The sequence below is a fragment of the Falco peregrinus genome, chromosome 12 (genome assembly GCF_023634155.1).
Source record: "Falco peregrinus isolate bFalPer1 chromosome 12, bFalPer1.pri, whole genome shotgun sequence".
NCBI lineage: Eukaryota > Metazoa > Chordata > Aves > Falconiformes > Falconidae > Falco > Falco peregrinus.
Genome location: NC_073732.1, coordinates 27,207,386 through 27,232,259, shown reverse-complemented (window position 1 = coordinate 27,232,259; position 24,874 = coordinate 27,207,386). Strand labels below are relative to the sequence as shown.

Genomic DNA, 24,874 nt, shown 5'->3' with positions numbered 1-24,874 from the left:
CCTACTTCTAAAATTAAAATAAATCCTTTCCACGCGGAGCGAGCGGGCACGGCCATGGGGTTGCTGTCACCGTCAACCGCCTGCCTCTCCTCTCTCTCCCTCCCCCACCCCCCCCCAAAAAAAAAAAAAAAAAAGCGCATCTTCGCGACTGGGGGGGGGGGAATTATGATTTATTTTACTTTTTTTCCAGCCTGTCCGCGCAGTAACGGAAAACAAGATGGCGCGGGAGCGGGGCTTTTTTTCCTCCTTTCAAACCCGCGGGAGGCCGGCCCCCTCCCTTCCCAGCATGCCCCGCGCTTTTCTAACGAATTTCGGTTCGAGTTCGCCGTTTGGGCGCCATTTTCGAGTGTGGAAGCTGCTGAGCCGCGGCAGGAACCGGAGCCGCCCGCGCTGCCGCAGCGCGCCGCCTCGCTGGGGCCGGGTGCCGCCAGCCCGGGAAGGTACCAGCTCGGCGGGCAGCGCGGGGTAGCTGGGCGGGCAGGGTTTGGGGTTTCGGTGCTGGTAGTTTGCCTGAGGGCAGGTGGAGTCGGGGGGCTTCAGCCGCTGTGAGCGGGGCGGCGGCGACGTCCTCGGGGCGGTTCTCTGGACATGGGGTGCTGAGGGAGAGGGCAGAGGGGTGGCGGGCTCTGCCCCGCGCCTCGTTTTTTCTCTTTCCGCATGACCCTGAGGGAGGGGAAGGCGGCGGCAGCCCCTCTCCCCAGGCCCAGGCGGTCGGGCGGCGGATCCCCCGCTGAGGGCTCTTGCCGAGAGGCCTGGACTGCCCGGCGGCCGCTCGGTCTCCGCGCTGGCGGGGCACGGCGCTCCATGTGTCCGTCCTGGCTGGTGTCTGCAGATGGGGGTGAGGAGGGGGGATGAGAGAGGGTCTTCTGCAGCCCCAGGGAGAAAGCCCGAGGCTTCCCGCTGTGCCCTTACGGATCTCTGGGGACCGCGCATCGGAGACCCACCTAGGACGGGGAAGTACAGGAATCCGTTTCGATGGCACAGAGGCCCGATTTTAATCTGCTTACAAAGCAGGGACCCATCTATAACTAGCTCTGCCTGCCTCTTCTATGTTTGAAGTATGAGAGAAAAAGGCAAAAAAAGGCCGTTACGACTTGGAAAGACCGTGACAGGGGCGCAGTTGGACTCCTTTGATTAACAGATGGATTAAAAACACCCCCAAAAATTTGCCCTGATAAGGGTTGACGCTATCAGATTTAATGCGCTGTTAATAAGGAAGCTTTTCTATCCGTCTCTGACTCTTTTCGCCGTCCCCGTAACAAAAACGCCACTTGGCAGGAGATCGTCGAGAGATGCTTTTAACGAACACCTTTGAGCTGACTCGGGGAGGGGCTGGCCACGAATTTGTTAAATTTGTTAGAAAGTATGTGGCAGCAGATTTATCGCGATTTAAAAGCAAAGGTCAAGTAGTTATGCTTGTTCATTCTGTCGGAGTGGGGGGGGGGGAAGGGTTGGTAAGGTAAATAGGTCTATATTGCACAATTCTGTTGGAGTGGAGCAGTTTTGGAAAAAAAATAAATAAATCTGGTACTTTGAGAGGCTGTAATTGTCTGAGACAGCCATTGCGGAACACTTAACAGGGGCATAGACTCAAATTGCCTTAAAATGAGTTCTTTCTCTCATTTCCCTCCCCTCCCCCATTGTCCCAAATGAAGGACTCTCATGAGAGTGTGGGTTGGGGGTAGGTCTGAAAACGTCAAATGATTGGCACCAATTGTAAGATGACTTTCTAACCACGTCAGTTTTTTATCTTGTGAGAAGTAAACTTTCTCATGTCTGTTTTTCTGCGAACTAACTTTGCCACTTGCTGCAATTTAAACTCTTTGGAGAGAGTTTCACTCCTGCAGTCGTCTTTTCTTCCCATCGGTTGCTTTCTATTTATACTTTCTGGGAGCTCTGCTTAAGTGTAATGTTTCATTCTTCATCAGTTAACTTGAACATCACAACTAGATTAAGGTATTTTGTTTTGCCTTCTCTGTTAAATGTTGAATGCTGCCGGTACTGGTTGTTATAGTAAAATGAGTGTGTTGATTTAAACAGTTTAAGAGTCAAGTCTTTGCTGTAATTATGCAGGTCTTTTTGTTTACCTATATAAAAAAATATAGTCAGCATGGACTGTTGAAAGTAAAGCCTGTGTCAGGTCTGAAATGTGTATGTAAAGAGTGCTTCTAGAAGAGTATAGACAAATGGCTACTCAGTTTGTTATTGCAAATGTGTCTTTAACTCTTTTGCCCCCAGTATCATGGTTCCCATCTCTGAGCATAGTAACTGCATTGAACATGGCTGTATGAGTTTTCAGTAGGTAGATTCATGCTGTTTCTACAGACTAGGGTTGATCGGTTGGTTTGGGGGCGATGTATCTTAAAGAATATTGTTAGGCTAATCTTGAGATTTTATTTCAAATTTGGATTATTGTCTTCAAAATACCTCTAGTCTGTATTTTCTAAATTCGTCAAACATCTGGGCAAACATGTAGGTATATTCCTTAGGGGATTGCAGTTCGATGCTTGGATCATGGGGTTTTCTTGTTTATGTTAGCAAAGGAGATAGATCCCTTCAGTAGTTTGATTGCTTCGAATAGAAGGAGAACAGCCAACAGAGATCATGACAAGCAAGAGCACCAAAGCCTCTACAGCAGCCCATCAGAAAGGTAGAGAGCCCTTAGAGGAGCCTACCAGTGACATGGAAGTGGAAAACAATGGTGACAGACAGCTTGACGAAGTACCTCCACAAGGTGGGTCTGAATGTTGTGGTTCTGATGGTGTGTAAACTCGATAGTAGTGCCTGTTTAGCAACAACATTCAGTTGAATTTACCAGCTGTTCCAGATAGGGTTTGCTCCTTTCTCTTTTGGAAAGGAATATTGAAAGCCTTGACTCCTGGCAAGTTTAAACTGCTTTTAAAATAGTAAAGAGGGCTTGCAAAGAGTTAAAGTGTTTGGACCAGTGATTTAGTACAAGTGCAGAAGCAATTTGTAGACTTTATCCTAATAAAGCCTATTTCATATTCCTGATCTGTAACGTTGTACTTAAGATTGTGGTACAACAGCAGGATTTTTCAAATTTATATGCAGCCAATGGTATGGGATTTCTTGGAATGGAATAAATGTCAAGTTTATTTACTTAACTCTTAAAATGATTTGACTTTCTTTTTCATGAAGCAGTGTATTCTTGAGTTTCTTGTGTTGAGATTTTGCTGAAAATGTCTGGAAAAACAACAGTGTGGGTCTTTTTAGGTAGCCAGATATGCAATTATTACAGCAAGGTATTTCACACACAGATTAATACGTTGAAATTGGTGGCAAAAACTACTGTCTATTTGAAGAAGTTGCCAGTGACTGCTGAAAAGCTGCTTTGCTTACAACTAGCTGATATCCAGGGGGCCAGTTTGTTTTCGTAACAAACTTCCTGTCTTTGCAGAGTGGTTGTGCTGTCATTACAGCTTTCAGAGCATTGTGCAGCGGTCCCCAAATCTTGCAGAGTGACTTGAGAGCACGCTTGAAATGTGGCTTTGCACTTATTAATTAGAAAGACTTTGCCTGTTTCAGATTTGCAGACTTATTGTGATGGTTGTAGCTATTGTAATTGCAGAGTGCCTATTAAAGTGTGTTAGAATAAGAATTACATAATGAAAGAACCAACCCACCAGTGTATCGATGGGACATCTTGAGTATCTCTTTTTAAAGATTCAGTTCACGGAAAGAAGAACTTAAATTCCACTTAGCTCCTTTTAATAATTACAGGCAAAAGTATAGGTTTGGTTCATGTAGAAATGTTGTTTGCTTTTCCAGTTAAACATTTCAAAAGGTGTCTAGTCATTGAGAGCTTATAGTCTTTTTTTTTCTTTCTTTCTGTTTATTTTGGATGTTTTTTAGAAGTCTCAAATGAGGTGCTTGCTAATCGAAGTTTAGAAGATATTTTGGGTAGCATCCCTCCTCCCCCACCTCCAGCAATGACCAATGAACCTGGTGCTCCTCGTCTCATGATAACTCATATTGTAAACCAGAACTTCAAGTCCTATGCAGGGGAGCAAACTTTGGGACCTTTTCATAAGGTATCTTTCTTTTACCTTAAGCATTTTTTAAATGAAGGTAAGACTTTGTGTGTTAGTATTCCTTCCTGTATTTTCCTGTAAAAGCTTCCCTCAAAATAACTGAAAAATATTTAAGTTTTAGAATTACTTATATAGTGATATCCTAGATTTTCATTATTGGACAGTTGAGAAAACAGTTAAGTGCAACTTTGTGATACTGTACAAATTTAATTTGTCAGAAAACCTTAAAAACCCCATACTTCTCTCTTTATTTCATTTACTGGAGAACTTTTAGGGGTGTGTTTGAAGAATGAGAGTATTTTTGAGTGCCCATAGGAGACTTACGTGTCTAATCATGAAACTTTCCTTGCAAACAGGATTGCTAAGTGCAGTATTGCTTTGAGTTAGCAAGTTAAAATTTAGAAAGCTGAGCTGAGGTGTGGTTCTTTTATTAAATAAATTGTACTGCTTTACCTTTGGCAGTAAAAACTAAGCTATCAAATAGTCTGCAGTTTCATACAGTAGGAATAATTGTGTTTTAAACTGTTCACAAACAAAATGGGTGATGTACACTGGCCAGGATTTATTTCCCTTTGAATATAACTTTTTTTTTTTTCTTCTGTTATGCAGCGTTTTTCTTGTATTATTGGGCCAAATGGCAGTGGAAAATCCAATGTCATTGATTCAATGCTTTTTGTGTTTGGGTATCGAGCACAAAAAATCAGATCCAAAAAACTCTCTGTGCTGATCCATAATTCTGACAAACATACAGACATACAGAGTTGTTCTGTGGAAGTCCACTTCCAAAAGATCATTGACAAGGTATGTATGCTTCTATTCAGAGCAGTGGAGACATTTTCTTTTTCATTTTTCTTTAATGATTTGAAAACTTTTAATATTTGATTATTTTAGTTTGAGATGGGGAGAACTTCATAGCATGATTAGTTTACCTTTGAAATGTAAAACATCAATTCAAAGTTAATTAGCTTTAAAAATTACTCTATCGATGGTGCAGTTCTTAAAATATTCGTAGGGATTCCTTTTTTATTTTCTGCAAGACTAAGAACTGGTACAGATCTGTTTTAAAACTATTTAGAACTATGTAATAATCATTTTAAGAAGAAGTCGTTTCAGAGTTGTCATCTCATTTACCTCAAGTAAATAAAACCTATTTCTGAAATTAATAGGACCCCTAAAAAATTACAAGTCTCTGTTTGGACATGTTATATATTCTTAAATTTATAATATAACAATGTATATTAAGAAACAAAAACTATTTTAGCAAAACTTTTCAAACCAATTAGAAACTATTTTAGGTTATCTAAATTTAGAAAAATATATAATGTATCTGTAACTTTCTTATTTTTACTTTATATACTGTGAACATGTCTGCAATTTTAAAACAGATTTTTCATCAAAAATTCTGGACCTCACATCATACTACTAAATATTTCTAAACCTGATATTTTGTTTCATTGAAATAGAAAGTATTGGCAAGTTAAAAAAAATTTATTTTGCTTGCTACTTTTCATGTATTGATAAAAAACTTTGTGAGGTTTTTCTTGATTTCTTGCAATTATACTGCAAGGAATTTATCTTCATTTAAATTTAATTTTTGTGCACACATTCTAGCTGAAGTATGAACTGTTGAGTTTGGGGTCAGTCAAAATAGTGGGAAATGTACCCTGAAATGTAAAAAAGTTGTGTTAATAAAGTGGCAGTATATATGGCCTTTGAAGGAACTTTTTAAAAATACAATTTTTTTCCCCTTGGCTTTATATACAGACACACATACCTTTTTCCTTTTATTTATAATAACCAGATTAAAAAAACTTTTTCCTTCATTTGACTTTGTATTAACATATAGTAGCTAAGTTTATGATCAAAGAAACTTCTGCATATACTAGATAACAATTTGATTATGCTCTTGGGGGTTAATCTGGGGAAGTGGCAGGCCAGTTTATGTCTCTACAAGAAGCATGCATCGATTTGAACTTTTTAAAATATAGTACCAGCTTTATTTTAGTTGCTGCTTTGTAGATGAGGCTAAGATATCTTTTGAGAAGCTGATGATGTCATATTTGTCACATCTTTAATGTTTTGCTTTTTATCTTCTACAGTTTCTCTTTAGAACTAGTCAGCTAAAAGTAACTCCTTTTCCTAGCACTATAAAAGAAAAGTTTAAAATGCAAACAGCAATTGAAGGCATTCAAGACTTCCTAACTAAAATTAAAAAGTAGAATAGCACAGCCACTTTAAATTTGAAGTAGGCCTTTTCCTTTGTGATTTGAAGCAGTGGTAAAGAGAATAAATTAAGTATTTTCAAAGCAATGGCTTGCATTAGAGGTGGGAAAGGCATAATATGAATATAATGATATAACGATAATAATAATATGAGGGCCATTGTTTAAACTGTTTGGGCTATTTTTTATCCAGTTCTCGAGGTTGGGGTTTTTTTTATCTTTTTTTGAGATAGGCAGCTTTAAGACAGTTCCATTTCTACTAGACCTCAGAGAGCAGTTGACTTAAAACCTGAACATGATAAAACTTCTGTGCTTAATTGTGAAATATGAAGTAAGCCTGAGAGAGTAATTGTTTTTGTGGCTTTGTTTTTCCTCAAAACAGGAAGGAGATGAGTATGAAGTCATTCCTAACAGCAATTTTTGTGTATCTAGAACTGCCTATAGAGATAATTCTTCTGTCTACCACATCAATGGAAGGAAAAAGACATTCAAAGATGTTGGTATTCTTCTTCGAAGCCATGGAATTGATCTGGACCATAACAGGTTCTTAATTTTACAGGTTGGTATATGAATAAAAGCAATTTTAAGTCAAGCTACATTTCCAGTTATAGTTATAAAAAATGCTGTCTAGGTTTTAAGTCTTGTATTTGAGGCCTTAAAGTACTCTAGCAGCACATCATGGTTTGCATGCTCTAATAAAGATGCGAATCATTATTTGCTGCTTTAGAAATTTAAGGAAGAGAAACAGTTGAAGACACTAATATAAATTTTTCTATTAACAAATTAGTGTTCCTGGCATGTGGATGAATAGAAGAGTTGTCATACTTGTTCCGCCCTAGCAGCACGTAAATATTGGTGTAGTAAAATAAACCTTAAACCCCAATATTATTGTGCTGCTTAAGCGTGGCAGAGATTGAGCAACTTGTTTATACTTTAGATAAAAGTGCATCAGTATTAACATAAATCTTAATGATTCTACTGTAAAGTTACCTACGGCTCTTGTATATAGACATGGTTTTACTGGAGGAGTATGTATATAAAAATTAACTGCATAAAAATTGAGTGCAAGAAAAAACTCATGAAGTGTGCTTTTTGTTTACACTTGCTTAACAACTGTAGAGGACTCAAAGAATGGCAGGTTTGTAGCCAGTTCAAGCTATGTTTTTAAAGGCTACAGTTTACAACCCATACTGTAAAAATAATCATAGAATTTGTCAATATAATACCATTTTTATTCACATTTGATTTTAAAATTATAAGGTTTGCTGCGTCTGTTTGCTGCTTAAAAGACAGGCTGAAGAGAACCACACTAATTCTCTAGTGTTTAAATAATGATAGAGAATTTTGCTATGTGCTAGAGAACTCGATTTACATTAAGCAATTAAAATACTTGATGGAAGTATTTAAATATTAATTCAATTAAGTAACTACATATGCAATTACCTGTAATTATTTCACTACTATTACTAACAGGTCCCAAATCTACTCTGAAGGATCATGGCCTAGAAAATTAGTGAACAGTGGGAGCCTCCCAAAGTCTGAAAATTTTCAGTAGTTTTTCAGGCCTGTTTCTGTCAAAGGAGCTTCCACTTACACCCACAAAAAGAGGATATTTCTGTTTTGAAGGCTCCATGAGAATGAATTTTTCCCTCCAACAATTTATTCCTATATTTTATTTTTCAAGATGGAGTGAGAAGTGCCTCCGACAAAACAACTGTAGTAAATACACTGCGTTTTTTTCTATACAGTTTTTCTGAAGTATCATTTTTGGCAGAATTTCTAAAGGGAGAGAATGCAGAGTCGAAGATTAAGCTAGGTAGGAATTATGGTACAGACACATCTAAAGCTTAGTGTTAGAGAGCATGCCCTTTTACCTCTGGGAGAAGAAGGGAACAATTGGGAAGATGTATTGCTAAGCTTTTTAAATTATTTTTTTTCCCTGGAATTTGACTTGTTCTCTTCTACCAATAATTGTTTCCTAGGAAGTTATCAATGAAGAGAATATTTTCCTAAAAGCTGAGTTTCATTCTTTTCCACCTGTACAATGAGAAATAAGGGGAGGTGTAACCAATATTAAGGCATAAAGTAATGGTGTATTTTGCTTTTTTTTTTCCCTTCCATTCCACTAGACTCTTTGTGGGTAATGTATTATAATGGATAGCAGAGGAAACTACTGAGATTTTCTGGTTTCTTTAGTCTTTCTGACTGAGGCAAGGTCCTTTCCCTTTGAGCATAAGGTTTTGTGCTTTTTTTTAAAGTGAAATCTACTCATTTGGCGACTCAAAGTTGAGTACTTTCAAGTGGGAAGTGTAGCAATGTTTTCCACATCATAACAGCAGAACTTCAAAACTCAAATAATAAAAATATATAGTTAGAAGTAAACGAGACCATATCAGAAGGCTGAGGCTGTGGATTACTATCACAAGGATAGCTGTTTTCCTCCTGATGTTTTTCAATTTTATATTTAAAATTGGAGAGATAAGTAACAGTTTTATTTAGCTTTTACTCTCCTCTTGTTATAGCTAAAATAAACCAGGCTCTCCTAATTTTAACGTGATATCAAGTAATTTATCATTTAAAATAAGTAATAAATCTCTTTGATTTTTACTGTGCAGTAGGGTATAATTAAAATATTTCACTCATACTATAGACTGTGGGCAAAAATGTTAATTAAAGATTATCAAATGCTGGGTTTGGTGTGTGACAGAATATTCACTGGTTAGGACATGGTCACTTACAACTTTTTCTTTAGTACTAAATGTAATAACAAAACCTTTAGATGCTTGATTTTGTCCTGTTAGCATATTTAGCATTATAGAAAATAATTTGCCTGTTAGAAGACTGCTTTATTTTTCTGGTTTCTTCTCTCCACTTCACCCTCTATTTTGCAGTATTTTTCTGACAGAGCAGGGTTTTGTGCCTTTTAGGACAAAACTTGAAAGCTCAGGCCAGACTGAATTCTGTAGAAGTTGGGTAGGGCATGATACAGGTACTTGTGCTTATGCTGTACTGAAATTAGTAAAATCAAACTGCTGATGACTTCTGTGAGTACCATTACAAAAAGCACCTGTAGAAAAACAGAATATGTAAGACTGAGTAGTTCTAGAAATATTACAAATTCTGTGCCTGAACTAGCTAACTGAAAAAATCTTGTTTAAAAATGGTTCTGGTTACAACCAGATTTTGCCAACATTTAACAGGAGGAGTTCATCACTTTTGTGATCCTTAAGTTCTAACACTCCATATTTCATGTCTTTAATAAATTGTTATATGCTTTTAGTACTTTGGGAATAGGCAACAGTTCAGTGCATTTTTAATGAGCTTCCCACAGCCTGAAACTGCAACAGGAAAAAAAATATGCATATTGTTATTTAAGAAGTATGCTAAGCACTGTGGTAAAATCTAGCATCTTGCAGCTATTTTTCTGTCTTCCACACCTAATGCCCCAGCTTCAGTAACTTGTATATCTGTAAAGGACAACAAATAAAATTACTTTGCTTTTCTCGAAAAGCTTACATGGAACATCGGTGTACATGTACAGAAAACTTGTGTGGGTTCTATGCTCTGACCGGGCTGGGCAAAACTCAGAAAGTATGTCTGCTGTTGCTCAATAGTGACTCCTCTGAACATGTTAACCTTGAGGCCAGAAAAAAATCTCAGCCTCTTTATCCTGGTTGGCTTGCCTCTAAGGAATTATTAAATAAATGTGGAACACTTGAAGGAATGTCAGTTTTGGATACCACTAGGGTGTGCATGTCTGGGGACTAGCTGTGGACAGCAACCATTAACGCCTGAGGAAATTGCCTTTTGCAGTCTTTCAAGGTAAGAGAAGTATAGTTGATAACAAACTTGTTAAAAGGAAAGTGGAATTTCACAGGTAAATCCCATTCAGTGACTTTGCAAGTGAATATTGTAGAAATGGTAATGAGTGGGACAAGACTTTGAATTAATTGTGTACAAAAAGATGGTAACATGGGAGCAGACTTCTATCGGTTGATTTCAGTTTTTAGAAGCCCTTTCAGACAAATTGAAACTAGTTTAAATACATCTTGTACTGATCACAGTAGCATTTCACTTAAAGGTAGACTTAAAATATTCTCATGTAATCTTAAGTGAATATAAACAACTACAGTGATTTTTATATATATGTATTTTTGTAACAGATTGGAATGACATTTTATAACATACTAAGCCTTATCCTATGGCAAGATTATATGTTGCCAGAAAGGAAGTTTAGTCAAGTTTTTCACCTGCTGCTTTATGGAAATAATGTAGGAGTCGCTCTTTCAGTGTGTTGGAGAGGAAATGAGGGAGAGCAGATTTTCTTCTCACTTTGAGATAAGCCTGAAGTTCCCAGTTGTTGAGGTCTGCTTTTGTAAGGAGGCACACCAACATCTGAGCTAAAGCACTGAGTGGAACACAAGCTGAAAAGCTCTACTGGGATTATAAATGGAGGTCTATGCTGCCAACATTGGTGGGGAGGAGAGGTTTGTTCTAGAAAGGTCAAGGACAGCTGAGCTGAAGTGGTAGGAAGAATTAAAGCAAGTTTGATAACATCATTAAGTAAAACCAGACTCTTTGAATAAAATATTATGTAAAAATAGAAACCTCACACTGATTCAGAGTACAGAATCAGTTTCTCTGACTTTAAATATTATGCTTTATGCTGAAGTGAATACAGAGCAGCATAAAATATGCTAATGTGTCTGCAGTTTAAAAAAATAATTTCTCTTATATCAGAAAACTTACATTGGCAATTCATATGATTTTTATTTTGCAAATTGCAACATAACATTGTAACCAATGTTTATTAAGCTTTCTTCAGAAAAACAGGGAAATATGGAAAGTGGAGAAAAGCACTTTTTTAGGGGCAGTGTGTAACAGAGTGATCAACTAGTTTAATGAGAACATACCGATAATCTTAGGTCAAACATTGTAGGGTGAGTTTGACAATAACAGATTTAGATTCCAAAGTGACTCTAGATTTGTGCTTAATTTGTATTCTTGTATTAAATACAAGAATGTCCTTAAGAAAGCTTCTAAAATTAGACAGATGTGCAAACAGCTTGACAAAGGCTACTTTTAAATTATTTCCAGAATGCAGAATAGTAGTTTTGTGCAAACAACCGCATGTTGTATAACAGGCTAATTCTAAGTTTTTCCTTATCTTTGGACAGTAGTGGCCTTGTAGATTTGTGTATGTGCATTTATTACTTATTTGACTTTCTTAATTTCCCACCTAGTTTGTAACAGTTTTCTTGGAAGGCAGAGCATGAGGTTGAGTATTTGATATTTTCTTCCCTCCTGTATGTTTGCTATTGGGTAAAATTGAAGAGTAGAAATGAGATGTGACTGCAAGCATTACATAACAACAGCAATTACATGGAATTGGAAAAAAACCCCACCTGTTGAGGCTTACAAGCGCTATATTACAGTCATGTTTCCAGGAGAAGAGGAGTAGCGTTACAAGAATACTGGTTAACTATGTACATAGCTTCCAAGGCCCATGTATGCAGAATTAGAATTCACAGTCAAAACTTTAAATGAAGAGGGGAGTATGAGGTTAATGTCAAAGTCAAAATGAAATTGCCATTCTGGAAAATGGGAGATACACAAATTTAGCACTTACTTTTGCTGTTCTGGACTGTACTTCTGCTTCAAAAGTGAGAGCTATCATTTTGGTAAAGTAAAAAAAGTGCCAAGTGTGAGCACTGTAATGCTAGTTCAATATAAGGAAAAAAAAAAAAAGCGGGGGGGGGGGGGGGGAGAGGGGTTGAAAACAGTGTAAGTTGCATACAGGGAAATGGAAAGATGCGTCCTACAATGCTGCGTAGTGGTTTATATAAGATAAAAATGCAGTTTGGGTGTCTTTATATTATCATGAAACTGATTACACACAATATCCAGGAGAAAAAAGTATTGTGAGGCAGCTAGTGTTAGATGCAGAAACGAAGAATTGTACAAGGTCCAAGCTAGTGCTTATTAGGCAATATGACAGGCTGATTAATATTCATTACTACTTTTTCTCTAATTTTATTCATTGGCTTTTTCAGCAGCTATAAGTTCTGTTAAAGATGTAGAATTGGAGCTGCGTAAGAAAATAGCCTGAATCTTATTAGCAATACTTCAGTGGTAGTGCTAGTTCTGATGTTCAGAAGTGGGTTAGAATAGAAGACCAAGGAAGGAAAACCAGTAATTGAAATTTCCCAAAATTAGTCTTAGATTTTTGATCTTGTAAATCTCTGTAGAAAAATAGTAAACATTCTAAATCTTCTAATGTGGTTTCTCCTTCAAGCGAATCCATAGTGCCACTGGTTTCATTCTATTGGCTGCATAAGCCATTGTTCTTCCTTTATGCTGATGAAGCTAAGAAGTTGTGCATGCTGTATTTTCAGCTCCTGTAGCTGGCTGGTGAAATACTTGCAAAACCTATTGTCCAAATTCCCCTTGCTATGGGAGAAATGCTTCACTGTTTGAAAGAAATTGAATTATAGCTTTTCTCCATAAAATAAGTTTAGAATTTTTAAACTTTACCATTATTTTATTAAGTTTGCCTTATGCCAGGTCAGTTCTGCCTAGCTTTCCATATTAAAAAGCTAAGAAAATAATTGAAATTAGGTTATCATGTGGATTGATCAAGGTTGCTTTTCTTCAATAGGACATACAATAGCACATTTTGGTTATGGCTACTGTAATCTTCCACAAAAGTTTGAGTTAGAGGTGGCTGTTGTAACTCCAAGTACTGTTTTCTTAGCATTCTGGATATGCTGGGTACAACTCAACTCTTTGCTTCATTTCAGTGCTTAAAAGACAAGTTCTGTTGATCAACTATTACATGTAAAGAAAACCCTATTGTTTCAAAGTTCAGTTTGGTATTAGTTTTTCTAATAGCTCATCCCTTTTTTGGAACAAACTTGCATGCTTAAACCATTTAAAATTCAACATGTTTACATTAAATCTTTTTTTATACATGCATATATGATAGTCTTGTGATGTTTGTGACAGAATATTGTTATGTGATGTTTGACAAAGTTAAAGTAAATGATGTTCTGACCACTGCATTTGCATCTCACTTAAATGAAAAGGAATTTTGTGATACTGTATAATATAATATATAATATATTATATATTATATAATATAATAAAAATTATTTTTATAGGGTAAAGTTGCAAACTGTGATTCATTTAATCAGTTTACTTAGTAAGCAAATGGAATATGCATATTGATGGTACTAAGAAGTTACAAGATCATTGTAATTGTGCTGTAACAGGTGTAATGCTTGGGATTCCAGTATAGCCTGCTGATACGCATCCATCCATTGCTCAAAGATTTTGGACTCAATCACAAAACTTCCTTTTACGGATGTTTGAAAAGCCTTAAAAACTAGTATGTTATTAAAAGCATGCTACCATTAGAGTGAAACTAATAAAATACCATTCTGAATGTTAAAAAAAGCCATGATTGCCTTAAAGCCACATATCATAGCCATGGTCATATCCAAAATTTTGTAATAGGTAATTTTGTTTCAGGATTAAACTGCTTCAACCATAATCCCAGCCAACAGCTTTCTCTGCAGTTACTGTAACATTTCTGTTCCAAGGCAGGAATTAGAATTTGGACAGATTATAGTAACTAGGCTTATTTTACTTTTCATTACTCCAAATGCTGGTAAGCAAAAGAATTCTGAAGTGAAGCTATCATCTTGTATTGATGCAGAACCACAGCTTGGTAGATTTGACATCTAGGTATGTTGAAACTTCAGAAAACTTATGACAAGAAAATATCCAGGCTGTTACAGGAGGTGCTCATGATTTACTATTGGCTTCCTTTGTACAACTTGAGATAAGAAGGCTTCCTTCTGCCCAGCACCTCAAAGGTGGAAAAAATGTAAGCAAAGAAAAGCTTGTATAAAGCACTTGGTCTCATTCACCAGTATTTGCAAAATGTGTAATTGTGGGGTTTTTTAAGCCTGGATTCAATTGATAAAGTACATTGAGGTTCCATCAGTGGTTCAGAAGATATCTTGTGTTGTATTTGCAACAGTTGCAAGTGGAAACAAAGACAAATAGGTTGTCCTGCTCTCTAAGGTAATGCCTCACTAAATTGCTCAGCCATGTGTAAAAACAAAGGGTTTTTGCAATATGTAGTATTGCAAAATATATACTGGGCAGTATTTTCTCTAAAACTCTTACTCATGAGCAAAACTGAATGTAATTTTGAATTCAGTTAGATGTTCTATTACTCGTTTTGAATTTGACTAGTGTTGAAGAGCTCCCCTCCAAAAACTAAAATACAACTGGAACAGAAAACTCCCCTCAAAAACCACCCAAACTATCCAGTACTCCCCACCCCGAATGCAGTACATTTCCATCTACTGGATTCCAAGCTACAAAATTCCTTGTTACAGTATGTTTTAATGTGCCCATGATTTGCTGTGCTTCAAAAGATTTCTTGATGTGTGTGTTAACACTTTGTTAACTCAAAGTTTAACACTTAAAGTTAGTCCAGTTCATTAGGTTGTGTAGAATCACGCTAATCTATCCCAAGGTTTTCAGCACTTTATTTTAAAGCTTCAGATTAAGACACCAGAAATTGACAACTCAAAATCCTGGAAAGCTGTGTTTTTCTACTTGCTGCTGTAATTATTCTTTGGAGTGCTAACAAAGCTGATCTGCAAATGTTGTGTTTAACAGTTTACTTGACAAAACTAATTGTGTTGCAAGATACTGTCTTCAAGTTAATTTTTTCCCCAAATTTTCAGGGATGAGAAGAGGAGGCAGTAATTGGTAAGCAAACATGTTTTTCTATAGGTTCTCCAGAAACAACTAGTCATAAGGCAGGCAAGTTTTCACAACCGAATAAAAAAAAGTATTGTTTCTTTCTTCATTAAGAGTTTTAAGGTTGCTGTCAGAAATTTTTCAATGACAAAAGCTTTTGACTACCCCTGTCTTGTTTCATAGCACCATTTTAAAACAGAGTCTGACAGCTGTATTCTGAAACTCTGTAATTCCAGTTCTAGCACAATTGCAGACTGAACTACTATTGTACACAGCACAAATTACCAACGGATACGGTTTATCACCATTTGAGGCTGGATAATGTCAGTATTGGGATTAGCGCATTATGCTGTTCAGACTTCTGAGCATTGGAATTAGTGCTTCAGTCCACAGACCTTACTCTCAAATGTAAAGGAGGGTTGCTGGAACATAACGCTACTGTCTGCCAAGAGCAACAAACAGGAATTATCTGCAGAACTGAAAAGTAGTATCCTGTTTCAAGACCAGTGGTAAGAGTTGCAGAAAGGCAGTTTAATGAGTAGGTCAAAACTTTGCCTTATCAAGTGGTTTGATAACCTTGTTTAAAATTCAAATCTTTATATACCAGAAAACATTGGATAAACTCAAATTAAAAGCTTTCTGTTCTGAGAGGATCGGTTGTTTTAAGAAAAGAATGTATAATTTCAGAGAAAATTGTAGTAGCTCCAAGAAATGAAGTAAATAGTTTAAAGACTTTATTGTCCCACCTTTTTAGACCTATATTGGAGGTGAAATTCTTGCCTCTTGCAAATGTCCTCTAGGAAATTGCATACAGCAATGGAACGTGGCTCTTTAAGCCAGCTGGCTGCACTGTTAGACTAAAATGCACATTAGAACTAGGACATCTTTAATATGAATGCAGAAGAGTGTGCATGCAACACAGAAATTTGAGTTCTGTCTGTCATCAATGTCTTACATTAAATGTACAATGCTCCTAAAATACTCCTAGGATGAAAGCGTAACTTTCACTGAAATGCATGGGACTTAAAAATAGATAGACCCTTGATTTGGCAGCCTCATAAAGTTAAAATAGTAATAGAATATTCTGATGGTGTTGCCACTTCTGTCAGTTCACCGGACATCTTCATGGGCATCCACCCATGGCATCGGCATGGGCTTGAACGCAGGAGGCACAAGCCCAGGCACTCCTGGCCGGTGTATTTTGTGCTGCTGCTTCACCCTGTGCTAATGCTGACCCTCTCGTAGTCTCAACAGTCATCAATTTCAAATGGTTAATTTCACTATGAGCAATTCTTACACTGGTTTTTGAAGGTTTTTTACAATTTACTTGCTTTAAAGCTTTTTCCTTTATGCACAATAGAAATTTAAATGTAGAAAGTATCTTAAACTTCATGACACTGAAAAATAATTCACCTCTTCAAAAGTTCGGCTATGCCAAGGAAGGCGTAATCTCCAGCTTCCAAGTTCCTTGAGTTGTTCTTCTTACTTTTCACTAGAGGAGATGGCTTTCAAATGAGAATGGCTCTTGCCCTTCTATAACTTCGTATCCTGCTGTCAAGCAAGGTTTCTCTTTATTTGCCCAGCGGTCAATCAACTTTATTGCTTAGAAATTTTTCCACAGATAAACTTGTGTTCTCTGTTACAGTGTACCCATGTTTTCTGTAACTAAGCTGAGGCATTTTGTAGAAGCTGTTATTTAGATGTATGTTTGTTATACAGTGTTTGGGTTGACCACCTCTGTTACTAGTGATGTGCCCCCATCCCAGTGAAAACTTCAGTCTGATGTAGATGACTTCATGCACGATGCAGAAACTGAAATTGGGTTTGTAATTCCATTTAGAGTTCTTGCACCGAACGTGGAGCCTTCCCAAAATACTCAGTGGATATTTGATGTTTTTTCATACAGTGATTACTTAATGTTTGTGGATGTTTCCTCTGCTAGCTGTCTGCCAGTGTCACCACTGTCTTGGTGTTGACATCCATCTTGATTGTCTTCTCAACTGAACAGAGGATTTACTCGTTTTTACTGTTGGTTTTTTTTCACATTTCTCCCTCATGAATCCATGCCTGTGAACTAGCAGAAGATAATTGAGGCAAATAAAGAGATTTCTTGGTGGTCTCTGAGACACTTTTAAATTTAGGTGTGAAAGTTACGTTAAGCATGTCCAAACATGTTTCCTTTTCAACAAATGTCTGCCTGTTGCCTTCTTAGTTTCACTTTCAGAAACGCTGTTTGTATTTCGAAAGATTAGTTGCTAGATAAATGAGCAAGGTTGTATTTTTAGGGTGGGTTTTTTTTTACATAATTCAAATAATGGGTCAAGTAATAAGCACAGTTAAGAAGTTAGGGAATAGTTAAATCGACTATCAAGTTTTACAGAATGCAGAGTTGTAAAATGTGTTTTTTTCTCTTGTTAATCGTTGTTGTGACTAGCAAAAAGAGCAGGTACAACTTCCTCAGTCTCCTTTATCAATTAAAATAGCTGGAAACCTTTTTGTTTCTTAATACGTTAACTACAGGGGTGGGCTAAACAGATTTCATAATATTCTTCTAAGTGTTCTTAATATATTAACTTGGTAAATAACAAATAATACTTAATACTCTTCTTATTCAGTTACTGTTTATAGTTTCTAAATTTTCCTTTTTACCCTTGATAAAAAAAAAAAAGAATCCGAGAATTGGAAGTAGGTAGTCTGTCTACATCTCTTTACATAAGATGAAGAATATGTAATTTTAAAAGTGCTTGCCTATGGTGAAGCACAGGAATTGCATATAAAATTGACAGTAGCTAGCCTGACAAGTTCAATTTGTGTGTTATGTTCTCAACAGTGCTCAATTCAACTTTTCAAAGTGTTATTGTACCATATGGTCTTAACTGAAGTCACCAGTAATGCCTGGTTGTGTGGTAATGTATTTATTTGCCACCTCGACAACCATACCCCTGCTTTCTTAAATTACAAGGTAATAGAATTTGACACAATGGGATTAAATTTCATTATTGACTAGATCATTAAGCATATTTGTAGTTATATTCCGTTACATTAGTGAGCTATGGAGAATCCTCACTACATTATCTTTCTTAGATGGTTGTGACTTGAACATGGTTAATTATACTTAGCCAGATCATAAATACAGTTGATTTCTGTTCCTTGCTTGTCCCTAATACCCGTGCCTTGTGTTAGATCCAGGGTAGTTCTGTGGTTTACAGCAGCACCTAACTTGAGGGATATATATGCAGTGTAGGAAATCCTTAGACTTGATGCTCAGCACAGGAATTAAGTATCTTTTCTGTGATTGCTTTTTCTTGGATGTGAACAGAGGAAATGCTTTAATGCAAGGAGAATCAACATAGAGACAACAATTCCACAGAAATGTAGGCGGCTACACAGTTTCCTACCTGTAAGCAGTGTCTCACTAACAGGTGTTTTTTGGCAGAGAAAACATGCTTTCATGGCAAGGGAGCAAATGCGTAATTGGAATTGTATATAATACAACTGCAATTGTTGGAAAACTAATTGTTTGGCTTTTTGAGATGTATAAGAAATAAAGGTTGGATTGTTTTTTTGTCTTTTCAAACCTGCTGATACTTTTTAGGAATGGTAACTACCAGAAAAATAAAAGCTTAGATGCATTAACTTCTAGAAATTTAAATAAATAAAAAAATCCTCTGCCTCCTGTGTTTATGCTAACAAAGGACTTGCATGCAAGAAAGACTTAAAACTTCACTTCCCCCCCCCCTTCTACTCAACCGAATGGGATTTACCAATTGGAAGAAACATAGGGCCACTAGGTGTCATTGTGTACTGAGCACGGGTAGCAAAACCCCTTTCGCAAAAAATCCTAGTTCCTTAGCTAACATTCGGGAGTCCCTTACCCTCAGGTTCCTCAGCTGGTTACAGGTCTGATTTACAATGCTCGCCCAGGAATTCTGCCCTTCGTTGATGTCTGTGACTGCTCTTCCTGGTTCTCCAGCAGTCTCATTAATCGTCCCTCCTCCTGTATGTTGTTAAAATTCTTCCTTACCTGTGCTTTTGTAGAGTCTTAGCTGTCAGCTCAAGCTCAACATGCAGCCAACAATGACAACTAAATTCTTAACTATACTCTCACTTTGTGGATATAAACTTTAGGTTTTTTGCATACATAGCTCATATACTGGGATATAAATTTTGGTTTTGTTTTGAATTTTGTTTGTTCTAAAACTAAATCAAAAACTAATTGGATTTGTTTCATGCATTTAAAAATGCCACAAATGTCACAAAGGCCAGTGCAGGTACTCCGCACTATTGGCTATCTGGCTTACAAATAAGTTGTCTCTTGCTATGTACATAACTACCAGGTTTTTGAAGGACGAGTAGTTTTTACTCAGTTTGCGCTGATATGTGCAGCATCTGTCACATCAATTCTTGCTCCAGGATACCATTTTCATATTTGTATATTCAATTGCATGTCTTCACCTTCTGATGTATGACCATGCAATTTACAAAACTTAATCAGTATTTTAAAACATTTCATGCTACTCTGCTGTCCTAAGCATAAAATGTAGATAGTGGATTTTTTTGTTGTTGTTGGCTAATGTTTGCATCGGTAAAATAAACAGTCCTTGTCTTCGTTTAGTCTTTTCTAATTCTTATTTTTATAAAAATCAAGTTATTGCTATTCTTGAGGTTAATAATTTAAAGTTGATGCTGTACATAAAGGAAAGTTAAAAGAAGGAAGCCTAATAATAAAATAATGTTTTTCTGTTTCCAACAAGGAAGACTCAGCTATATGAATTACAAGTCCAGTTCGTCCATCAGACATGATTTTATGGACCTTCTGTTTTCTAAAAAGAACCCTTCAGGGACTTCAATCCTGATTAAACTATCTTAAGACTATTAGGTGCTACGTGACCTAGAGGGCATGCTTTATTCTCTTCTTTTTTTAGGCTGGGGAAATACATTTTGAAACCGTAGAGAAATGAAATAGACCTGAATGTTTGGCTTCAGAAGAGATGCTGGTTTTCACACACATCACCACTATGCACTCCGAGGAAATTTTTGTTCATTTTGATCTGTGTTTTCGCAAATGTATTGCTACTCTGAATAGACACTTTAGATTTTTTTTTTGTTTTGTTTTTACGATGCTAGAGGATGGTCATATAGCTGCATTGCAAAGATGTTTGTATTTTTTCAGAATGCTAACCCTTTCCCCCAGAAAAAAAAATAATTTAGAAAACATGAAACTTCTTTTTCAAGGGGGAAGTTGAGCAGATCGCATTGATGAAACCGAAAGGCCAGACTGAACATGATGAAGGCATGCTTGAATATTTAGAAGACTTAATAGGATCCGCACGACTAAAAGAGCCTATTGAGATTCTGTGTCGCAGAGTAGAGATTTTAAATGAACAGAGAGGAGAAAAGGTGAGTCACAAAATTTTGCTTAAATTATAAATAAAAAAAAAGCTTGCAGTATTTCATTACTGGAGTTTTTTAGAAAACGTTAACAGAGACTTGGGTTATCTTTATCGCATCTGTTGTTTCTCTCCATTCTAAAGTGGGCAGTCAACATCACTTGCCCTTCTTTAAACACTTAAAGTGCTGTTGGGTTTTGATTCCCAAAGGTTTTGAATGCTTGAGTTGGAACACAGGATTTTACCTGCTAAACGCTCTTTGGTCATATATGCATGTATTAAATGCTTCTCGGACTGAATAGAGGAACAGATTATCTGAATATATCCAGATAGGGCTTTTTATCTGCCTGACTCCTATCGCTAAATAGCAAATGGGAGAGCAGCAGGGAAACCTCTCACATGCTAGGAAAAGGAAAGGAAGAAGGAGGCAGAGCATGGTGAGGTGAGGCATGCACAGCTGTATGAAGAAGCTTAAAAATACGGAAGATTAGTTGTGACTTGAGCTATGTAGATCTGTTGCAGAACTTGCTTTCATAACATTTTATTGTTGTATTGAGTTCTGAAAATACTAAATAATATCAGAGTTCTCTTTACTTGGGAGTCCTTTGTAAATCCTAATATGTTGCCATCATCATCTTTTTTTTTTTTTTAAAGGCTGGGAAGGAAAACAAGACATGTAGTTGCAGGAATTAACTTAAAAGGGGCTAGTCAAAAAGTTGAAATATAGGTAACAGCATATATGACTGTGTATAACTGCTCTATTTCTCACCTACATTTTTCCTTGATTTGCCTGAGCTGTTCCTAGTATCTGTAGGATCCCTTTTTAGTATTAATGGATTGCCCTAAGAGGATAGTTTCTGCTGCAGAAATTGTGATCTGTTACCTCAGAAAGCTTGCAGTGCTACATTGCCTTGCAGAGTTAATTGTTGAACACCATCTCTCCAGAGGACACCTGTGCTACGAAGGGTGGGTCTGGGGTTTTTCTCCTCATGGTTGGTTCTTCTGTAGTACTAGCAGTAAAGTCAGCTCTGACTCTTTGTTTTGTCTAGTTAAATAGGGTTAAAATGGTGGAAAAAGAAAAGGATGCCTTGGAAGCAGATAAGAATAAAGCCATTGAATTTCTTTGCTTGGAGAACAAAATGATTAAAGAAAAGAGTCATATCTGCCAATACTATATGTAAGTAATTCTCTGAAGTTTTGATTTGGCTTTAATGTAGTGGTGATGTTAAACTCTGCTTCCGTATCTCTAATTGCAAGTATCTTGCATTTCTTAACAGCTGTATCATTCCTTCAAAATTAGTTGAATAGCATGTGGCTAGTGACTTTTGTTTCAAGTTATGAAGTTAAAAGTTTTTAAGTTTGAGACCATTTTCACAAAATCCTTTTAAAAAAAACCCAAACGAAAAAAACAACAAAACCCAAAACCAACAATAAAAAAACCTGCTTTCAGTGTTTTACAAAGTAGTCTGGCAAATTAATCTCATGTAGATCATTTAACAACTGTTTTCATATGAAGTATCTAAATTGTTAAATTTCCTTGGTGTTCTGTATTAAATTGGTAAGATTACTTGATAATGAGTATTGCATTTAATACTTCACACAATCACTTTAAATTACATTTAATATTGGAAATATATATTCATTATGTTAGCTTTATGGAAAAAAAGTGGAGTTTTGGGTTTTTTTCTGTTTTTCTAGCTATGACCTGAAGAAACAAATAAATGATATAGAAATGCAGAAAGAAAAAATTAATGAAGAAGCAAAGGAAGTTAATGAGAAGAGTAGTAAACTTGCAGACAAAATGAAAACCAAGAATAAAGCTTTGAAAGAACTTGAAAAGTAAGTACTTTAGGTACGGATTTTAAAGCTAAGAGTACTGTGGTTTATATGTTCTGCATATGTGGCATTGGAGTTAACAGGTTTTTCAGAAAAGGCAGTGGTGGTTGTATTACGGGGCGGGGGTGTGGGGGAACAAACCTGAGAGAGCAGAAATATCCAGTAGTTGCATGGGAAGATGATCAAACACAGGGAGCACAGCTGGGTTTTTCAGTAGTTCTACAAAAAACTTACAGCTATCTGATGAGCAGAGTCATTTACAGTATATCTAAACATTCCCTGGCAGGGATTAAATGGTCTTTTGCACAAAACTATATGTAAAACAATTTCTCATTGGTTTGATTTGGTTCTGCAGTTGCTTCTTTTGCAGAAATCTGGGTAATATTCACAACTACAATAAGAAAATGTCCGATTTTTAAAATTAATTTTAAAGTACATACTTTTTAATATTAACTGTACAAAAAATAATTGGAGATTGTTTCAGCTTTTTAGATATATGACCATAATACTTGGGTACATGGATGTTAATAATTTTTTTTCTGGTACCCTTATGAATCTTATGCCTAGATTGTGTTTCTCTGAAATTGATTTGCCTGGGTGCCTATCTCCAATCCAGCTGCAATATTAAACTTCTCATCCTCTGTGATCATAGTAAGTTATTTGTGAGAGATGTGAATTATAAATTCTATCAGCAAAAAAATAAAATTTCTGAACATACGTTTAATATTGCTTTGTTAGTTGATCTTTTCCTGATGAAACATGGCTTCCCCAGGGAAAATACTGTGAATACAGTAAGTCTTGGGTGTTGTTTTTGACAGAAGGCTGAGTAGTATTGGTTTAAATTCTATATGCTTACTTACTAAGTCAAGTTGTGTTGGCCTTATTTTTATAGGGTATGGAACAGATGAGACTTTCTTTTTTTCCCTTCAGGAAAATGAATACAATTGCAAAGTACATAGAGGAAAATAAAGAAAAATTTACTCAGTTGGATTTGCAGGATGTTAAAGCAAGGGAAACTCTAAAACATGCCAAAAGCAGTGCTAAAAAACTGGTGAAGCAACTTGAAAAGGACAAAGAAAAGGTAGCGTGAACTACAACTTGATTTACTTAAAGAAGGATAGTTGGTTGCTCTAGTTGAGAACATCTTTGTGCAGCCAGGATAAAATAGCAAAGGACACCAATTGTACTTTGTGCAACAAAGATGGAAAAGTATGTTGTTGTTTTTTTTTTAATCAGATATTTTATGTCATTTAAATCGGGTAGGGATTTTGTTTGCAAATCACTTACTGAAGTAATGCATTATTCTCGCTTAAAGCATTGCTTGTTGCATATCTTACTATGGAAGACTGGCCAGCAGTACACCAGGCTGTTTTCTGTCTAAAAGCAAAGTTAGAAGCTTTCCTGTTGCTTCTCTGTTGGGAGGTCTCATGGTTTGCAAAGCATCTTTTTATCATGTTTGTTGAGGTTACAGGAATGTTGCATGTTCTCACAGTTACTACCTTTGCAAAACTTTTTTTTTTCCATTTTCCTAGTTCATTTGGTTAATTTAGTGGATATTTTTTACCAAGATGGTTGGTGCCAGCTGTTATAGATCTTAAATCACTCTGGATTAAGACTGGCCTTCTGAAAGTAGGTATTTAAGAATTAAGCCTTACTGTGTTTTAATGACTTGAGTCATTAAAATGTTTTTTTACTGCTCTGGCTTGCGTCTCACTGGATGGGCTCTAGAACTGAACACACTTTGCAAATAAAATCCAGGCCTCCTGCTAGAGCCACAGTGTATCTTACCCTAGAAAAACACCTGAGCTTCCTTAGGGCTTATGCCTCCTGTGACTTCCACATAGCACTTGAAAGGCAGGGTTTAAAGATAAGGAGCAACTTTTTTTTCAGTGGAAGAGGAAGTTAAAAGTCTTTTCCTTGTATAGGTAGAAGAATTGAAAAAGCTACATTCCAACAGTGAAAAAGCTATCAGTGAAGCAACATCTAAGAAAGAGCTTCTTGAAAAGGCAAAAGAGGCAGAAGAAGAAAAACTCAAGCAGGTTATGGATAGCCTTAAGGACGAAACACGAGGGCTTCAGGAAGAAAAAGAGGTTTGAACTGTTTTGACTTAGTACATTTTCTGTATTAACTGACGTGCATAAGTATTTACACTTACAAATTAAATGCTCACAAGACAGTCATAAAATGCTATTTTATATGACAAATACACTGTTTCATGTGTTAGTTCAATGGATCTTAACTGGGAAATTAATTTTGAATTTATAATCAGAGCTAAATCATTCTCATTAAGTTGTCTGCTTTATATAGTGATCGTGTAAAATCAAATATCATTCATATATGCTGATTAAATAATTCTACACTTTCATTATTTGAACATGCTTTAATTTATTCTCCCATCAAAATGTTTAAGCCAATATGTTGCATAAATAAGTAAGCAGATTTTGAAATGGTGTGTTCCGAGCCTTTTGTGCAGCTGTAGTCTGTCTTTGAATTAGTAGACAATGCTACAACGCTTGGTTATTGTTGTTGATGTTACCTGTGCAATCACTAAACACCTGGAGGCTGGAATTTTACCCTGTAAATTTGGGGGCTTATT

The 24,874-nt window shown here is 36.5% G+C and overlaps 1 protein-coding gene across 3 annotated transcripts in view; it reads left to right on the top strand.

Annotated features, from left to right (window-relative positions):
• The first annotated feature begins 292 nt into the window (after positions 1 to 292).
• The window catches only part of SMC4 (structural maintenance of chromosomes 4), a 41,064-nt gene continuing 16,482 nt past the window's right edge, over positions 293 to 24,874 (top strand). The window contains exons 1-10 of one of the 3 annotated variants that reach the window (XM_005228899.4): positions 293 to 440; positions 2,539 to 2,734; positions 3,874 to 4,052; positions 4,662 to 4,853; positions 6,657 to 6,833; positions 20,288 to 20,452; positions 21,492 to 21,619; positions 22,141 to 22,281; positions 23,209 to 23,359; positions 24,204 to 24,368. In XM_005228899.4, coding sequence (XP_005228956.1) covers positions 2,605 to 2,734; positions 3,874 to 4,052; positions 4,662 to 4,853; positions 6,657 to 6,833; positions 20,288 to 20,452; positions 21,492 to 21,619; positions 22,141 to 22,281; positions 23,209 to 23,359; positions 24,204 to 24,368 — 1,428 coding nt within the window. In that variant the 5' untranslated portion in view covers positions 293 to 440; positions 2,539 to 2,604. Of the gene's footprint in view, positions 441 to 1,767; positions 1,957 to 2,538; positions 2,735 to 3,873; positions 4,053 to 4,661; positions 4,854 to 6,656; positions 6,834 to 20,287; positions 20,453 to 21,491; positions 21,620 to 22,140; positions 22,282 to 23,208; positions 23,360 to 24,203; positions 24,369 to 24,874 lie in introns of those variants that run through there. The other 2 variants (XM_055816899.1, XM_027778169.2) reach the window with 2 other exon arrangements.